This window comes from Nestor notabilis, unplaced genomic scaffold, assembly GCF_000696875.1.
Source record: "Nestor notabilis isolate BGI_N333 unplaced genomic scaffold, ASM69687v1 scaffold10794, whole genome shotgun sequence".
Taxonomy (NCBI): domain Eukaryota; kingdom Metazoa; phylum Chordata; class Aves; order Psittaciformes; family Psittacidae; genus Nestor; species Nestor notabilis.
In genome coordinates, this window is record NW_009926913.1 from 104,391 (window position 1) to 111,296 (window position 6,906).

Sequence of the window (6,906 nt, forward strand, 5' to 3'; positions counted from 1 at the left end):
TGACCACAGGAGTCCAACTGAATTGTGCCCAAAAATTACCAAGCCACTTGACAAAGCTGTTACTGTGTCTCAAAAGGACAAGGAGAGATGCTGATCACATTTGTGTTTAGAGAGATGCTTATCTGAAATGCACAAAGGGTGATATTATCTATCACAATCTCTGCCTATATAGGTTGTATAAGTGCCTAGAAGCAATATGTTTAGGGGAAACAGCCTATAGGGTAACAAAGGCAGCTCTGCCTTCCAGGTCTTCTGCTTTTTCTCCTCTTAAGAGGGAAGAAAGACCAAAAAGCTCATTTCTTCTTGTAGACTACTACAGCACTAAGTACTACTAAAGAACTAAAGTGAAGTACTACTAAAGGACTAAAATACTTGAGCACTGTGGTAACAACATGCCTTTAGTTTTTAGGACTATTTAGCAGTCATTACCAGACTTAGAAGATGTCAGAAAGCCCAAACCTTTCAGAAGGACTGTCTGATCATCAACCCTATTTAGCAGGGTTCAGGAACCCAACTGATCTCCAGGAGAATTTCCTACTACTCATGCATGAAAGTTCAGTTCTTTCATTTTTAATCCCAAACAAGCTCTTCAGTGCAGCATTCTCACAATCTCTGATCTAGAGAGAGAGGTTAAGGGTTAAGGATTTAAAGGTACATTACGAAACCAATTCTGCAGAAATTTATTGACGCCTGAGCTTGACACATGCCTATTTCCTCCTCAAAATCAGCACAGAACCGGTGATTCTGTGACTAACGCTAAGCAGGTATAGATGCTTACAAGAATGGCTCTTAATAGGTTTACAATTATACATTGGCCTCAGTGTATTTTACCAAGGATGCAATTCTTTCTCAAGCAATAGGAGGTTTGCCTCTACAAGGAATGCGGCATCACGCCATGAGCCAGCTACTGCTCATGCATAGACAAGCGCCATAGCCAATTTTTGTGAAACAAGATTAGCATCAGTGTGTTCTCGTGCCTTACAGGAGAAGTAAAGCAGTCACCACTGTGTAAAAAGCCTCTCTCAGTCTAGTCACAGATGAAGGTCTATGAGCTGTGAAACTTAAGCCTTGCAATTCTGGAGTTTAAGACCTGGTTAGAGGTGCTGTGGGTTCTTTACCAAGTTCAAAAAATCACACCTATTCTGCTCATTGAAACAATGCAGTCTTCAAGTTTGCAGCACTTTCTGTCCAGCTTTTGCAAGCTCAGGCTCTAGAGTACGTTAACACTGCCATAACTTGACTGGTACAACTGTGCATTGCAAACAGTCAACAAATCATAGAATCACAGAATAGTTTGGGTTGGAAGGGACCTTCAAAGCTCATCTTAGTCCCACTCCTCTGCAATGAGCAGGGACATGTTCAACTAGATCAGGTTGCCCAGAACCACATCCAGCCTGGCCCTGAATGTCTCCAGGGATGGGGCATCCACCACCTCTCTGGGCAACCTGTGCCAGTGTTTCACCACCCTCATTGTAAAGAACTTCTTCCTCACATCCAGCCTGAACCTCCCCTTCTTTTAGTTTAAAACCACCCCTCATCCTATTGCAACAGGCCCTGCTAAAAAGTCTCTCCCCATCTTTCTTATAGGTCTCTTTTAAGAACTGAAAGGCCACTATAAGGTTTCCCCAGAGTCTTCTTCTCTCCAGGCTGAACAACCCCAACTCTCTCAACCTTGCAGAACCTTCACTGTGGCATATCCTGTGACTGACAACCTTGCCAAAGCAACAGCCATAAACCTGCTCATCACCAGTCATGCTGTCAAGAAGTAAAAGGCAAACTAAACTTCTGCACATGTCATGCTCCCCCTAAAAACATGAGCCAAGTAAACAGCACTGCTCCCTTGAAAAAGCAAACACAGCTTGTCCACCCAGCAAACCTGTACACTACCATGTAGCATCAGCATGACAATAATATCAGCTACCTCTCAACATACTGCTGGTACCAAGAAATGTAGAAGTTGTTGCACCACAGAAACTTACAACTAGTCTAAAATACCTTTAAGTTCACAAGAGAAAAATGGGAGCAGCCAACAGGAAATTGTTTTTTCCTACCCTCTGGACCCCTTTTCCTTTGTGATAATGAGCCCTAGACAACTGTTCTATAAGAAGACTTGTGAGACATCATCAAGTTAGCCTTTCTGATCAACAACCCTATGCAGTACCTTTGCTGTAGCCCAGATAATTCTGGTGAAGAAGTAGGAGTTTGGGGAGGGCAGTGAGAAAGAGGAGGTTTCTGTTACTAGAAAGTTAGGCTCAAATCAGAGATTCCCAGAGTTGCCTTAGAGACATCTCTAACAGGCCAACTGCACACATGGCTTTAGGAAGTACTGCCTCAGTTCACCAAATCCAGAAATGGATCCATAACAGAACCAAGGGGTTCTGACATTACTGGAGATACCAGCACAGTCATTATATATCCTCTAAATACAGTGGAGAGATCCTGAAACAGTCAGGAACTTACCATCAGCAGTCTAACACAATCTCATTCCGTTCCCAGCTTCAGTGCACTCCACAGTGGTTTGCCAAGAAGCCAATTTAAGCTACTTTCCTGCTCTACTACTTCAGCACTACTTTCACACAACAAGCAACCCAGCCTCTACATGCTCATCCCAGGTGCTATAGCTATTAACCTGACTGCCCTACCAGTCTTCAACTACAACAGGCACAATAAGTATTAGCTTTAATGTTGTTTGCCAGCTGCAAATCATGCTTTTGCCCCTTACAGGAAGCATTTGAAGAGTAAGAAGGTAAAAGTATACGTTATCCTTGTGATGACTGCACAAGTGAACCATTTTTTCCTTACAGACTGGAATTTTCAGAAAGAAATATCAGAGTTTCATGATTTATTTTCTGACACAGATTGAAACATTTGAGAAGGGGGAAAAAAAAAGGCTTTCAAACACAAAACCCTGGAAAAGAAGACAAGCCAATCTGCAAAAGAGCAAACCCACCAGCTGAGGTTAGACAGGAGGCTGCATATGACAACAGCTTGCTGTATGTAGGGCAAAAACTGAAGATTAATTTCACTACAACACTCCACAGAAGTGAGCTCTCCTCTGAGGTGAGGAAGTATGCAATGCTCTTCCAACTGGGAAAGACAAGGGCTGGTACAAATAAGGTAAGAATTCCTCTTTAGCAATACATAATCACCAAAAATAAAAAAAGATGACATTTTAGTTTTTATTATTTTATATTTGGCCAGGACTTTTAAAGGAAGGACTTTGAAAGGAAACATCAAACATTCACTTTTCTGTAGGTCTAGAAAGGATTCAGCCTTCCCCCCCGCCCTCACCCCCACCTCCCATAGGGTTTCTATTGGCCCTTCTTAAATTCACACTGCAAATTAGTTGGGAATAGCAGTATTTATACTAGATCAGCAACGTCTGGTTTTTATCCAAATGTTCCACCTAAAGAGGATGCCAGTTCTCATGGATTGGACAGCCCACCCTGCAGCATTCCTGAGAATTGTACAATATAATCTTGAAAGTCAGCAGAGTGGATTATCCACTTTTTTTTCTGGACTTGAACTTGTGACCTTAACAGTAGCACAGCAGAAAGCAAATGTGCTATGCACTTTGCCATAGTAACCTTCCATGTATTTTCTTTTCCAACTTAAATACACACAATTGAAACAGCTACAATTTTGGAAAATTATGTACAAACCCTATATTTTTTTTTTCTTTTTGATTACATATAAATACAAATTAGCTATTCTTCTAAAAAGTGGTTATAATAGGAAATAAATACAAAATAAGAATCTGACCATTATACTTCATGTGCTGGGGTTAACCCCATATAAAATGTACAACTAAAATACATTTAAAAATCTTTAAAGGAATATTTCTCTGATTAAAATATTTGTTTTCCCAACTTTTTTTTCGTAGACATAAATATATTTTCAAAATAGTTGTGTTTTTTTTTCTTTTTCTTTCCATTTCATTACATAAATAAAGTCTTCATTGGGAAATATTAAAGTGTCAGCTTGGGTTTTTTTTTTAACCTTTTGTATTTGTCTAATATATTTTGCTGTGTCAGCGGCACCCACAACCCTCCACAACCATATCTTGATAGTTCTTTAATACAACTTTTTCATTTTCATCAAGGTAGAGCATGGAAATAGCACTCAGTTCTGTCGGCACACAGCAAGCCTTGGGGATTTTGGAATTCACTGAATTGACCAAAGTCTGAACAATGGCATGGTTTGTTGAGTTTAGATGATCTGCCAGTGGAAAAGGACATTCCCCGTGGCAGTAAAAGGCACTATACCCCGGTGGGGCAACAATCCAGTCATTCCACCCCACATCATTGAAGTCCACATATAACGGATGCCTTTTGCAACTGTATTTGTGGCGTTTACGCTGTTTGTGTTTCGCTTGACGCTTTTCTCTTTTATGGAGCGGGTGTCCCTTGCCATCATGCCCAAACGTTACTAATAATGGCCTGAGCTGAGACCAGCTATCTTCATCCTGATGTAAAGACCTGCTAATCCTAACGTGCCTCTTGGAGGCACTGTTCTCTTTGTCCAAGTGAACCACCTCTACCACAAACCCATGATTAGGTTGTCCATGTGCAATCCACCTCAAAACAGCTGGCGTTACATCAAAACTTTCCCATTTACTCGCATTATGATGCACCAACCTGGTGTCCAAAAGTCTTGTGACAGGGTCCTTAGAGGTGGCTGTGGCTGGCTTTATAATTTCATAAATATTAATACGGTGATGGTAGCTGCTGTTGTTCTCAAAGGCTCCGTGCACCTGCTTCCGAAAAATCTGGAGTTCAGCTGAGGTGATAGACTCCTCATTAGGGATGGAAGTTAAATTAAAGAAGAAACGCCGTGCTGTTTTCCCACTTGTTTCTGGCAGTTCTTCCAAAACTTCTAATTTGATTAAACAGGGAAAATAGAAGGAAAGAAAGAAAGAAAAATCAGGAACTGAGACAAGCAACCAAACCCCGCACAGATAGTCTGCTGTTGGCAACTTTCAAATGACAGCTAACGCATGTGACACACAAGACTTCCAGGCAGAAAATGCCTCTTCCCTCATCTTTCTCTATTTACACAAGCGTGTATAGCATGGAATTAAGGGTGCTTCACTCACTGTTAAGCATTTTGATTGCACACTGGTGCCCTTTGCATTCCAGGTGGTTATAAATGAGTGGCAAGAACCATGCAGCATTACACTGGAATTCAAGGACACCAGTGAGAAAACTCAAGCCTGACAGTGTGATCTGATGAGAATCGTTACAACTGGTTGAGGACTTAGGGCAACTGTTGCATTTCTGACTTTTTCAGTAATAGGGCTCTAATGTCAACCCCTTAAACTCCACCCTAAAAGATACCACTCCACAGTTTAGGTGACTTATAAATATTAACTTACAGACGTTTGTATCTTCATTAGAAACAGTGAACTTAACATCTGTAACAGCGCTTTATGAAGCACATCCTAGGATGTACCCAAACGGGCCATGGAGAATGGCAGGAGGGTTCAACTGCTGAAAAGGGGTGGATGGTGAAGGGATAATGAAATAAAGTTGCTTCTGAACAACAGGTTTTGCAAAACCACACCAAAAAATAAATTTGAAAAGCCACTAAACCCCAGGCCGTTCTCACCTTTGAGTCAACAAGTAACTGAACGGAGCTTCAGAGGGAGTAAAATGTATCTAGGGTTGCTAAAAAGTATGCTGCTGCTACAGACACTGAAGAAATTACAAGTATTTGCCAAAACAAATCTCTCTCAAATCAATTTTGGTTTCTATTTTGGGTGCTAAGCATCCTGGAGAAACACTCACTTTTGAAGGGGAAGCCCTAACTGCTGTTAGCAGCTCTTTGTCACATAACCATTCCCTGTTGAATCCTATGCAACTTCTGGATAGGGTAAGGCTCAGCCTTCCCGCTTTCCAGGAGCGGATCAGTATTTGTAAACATGCAGATGTTTTTAGTGGTCACAAGACAAACTTCTGCTTCAAGAAGCCACTAACAGAGGGAGAACTCAGTGAAAAACTGGAATCATACTGATCTTCTGGTAAATTTTGTGACAATTCTAGAACAGCCTTTATGCCAAAAACTTTGCTGTAACAATGTGACTGCTTCAAACTACAGATTTTTGTATTTGCCTAGAAATTATAAACTTTGCCCTCCGAGTTCCTCTCTTGCTCAGCCCCTTGCCTACCACACTAATGTGAGTGACCCACACACTGGCTTTTCCCCATTCATTGCTATGTGTTTACTTTCCACCTAGGGAAACGCAGACGATGAGAAGTTACATTTCATCATCCATCTCCTTCCTCACGATAACGCTTTCCACTAAACGGCACATCCACTTCTCCGAGACCACCTCTTTTATCCGTCAGAAACACTGAATATTAACCGATTCCTTTTCTCAACACAGTTTCACTTTAGAAGCATGGGGAAAGCTGCGTTTTCATTACTTCTACAGCGGGGCCACTGCACGCCAGCACCGGAGACAAGCAGCCAGGAACAATTACAACCTGGGGAAACGTTTCCCAAAGAGCACGCGAGTGACACGCGCCCCACCGGCTCCACGGGCCTACCCGTGCCGTGGCCAATGCTGCAGCCCCTGTTTCAGCTCCGTGAGCTGGGAAACGCACCCAAGCTGCTCTGAGGGTCCGTGGCCTCGGTGCGCTGCAGGCCAGGAGGGACAGGGATGAAGCTGGTCGCCCCGCTCCGCATTGGGCTGGGTTATCTGCAGGTGAGAGTCGGAACCTGGCCACAGGGCTTCTACCAGCCTGGGCGCTGCTGGCTGGGGGAGGAATAGACTGGGCCCGGGGTAAAAGGCTCCTCGACGGCAGCGGGGCGAGGGAGGGCGCGACTGATCGTTGCATTGATCTCTCACGGGGATTAGATAAGGATTAGAAACCTCCGCGGCTCGGCCGCGCCTCAGGGAGACTT

The 6,906-nt window shown here is 42.9% G+C and overlaps 1 protein-coding gene across 1 annotated transcript; it reads right to left on the reverse strand.

Annotated features, from left to right (window-relative positions):
* Positions 1-3,297: 3,297 nt before the first annotated feature.
* BMP2 (bone morphogenetic protein 2) lies at positions 3,298-6,687 on the reverse strand. The gene is made up of 2 exons (XM_010013809.1): positions 6,606-6,687; positions 3,298-4,875 (listed from the first exon to the last, which is right to left on the reverse strand). The coding sequence occupies exons 1-2, from the start codon at positions 6,685-6,687 to the stop codon at positions 4,031-4,033; spliced, it is 927 nt and encodes a 308-aa protein (XP_010012111.1). The 3' UTR covers positions 3,298-4,030.
* Between the last annotated feature and the right edge of the window lie 219 nt (positions 6,688-6,906).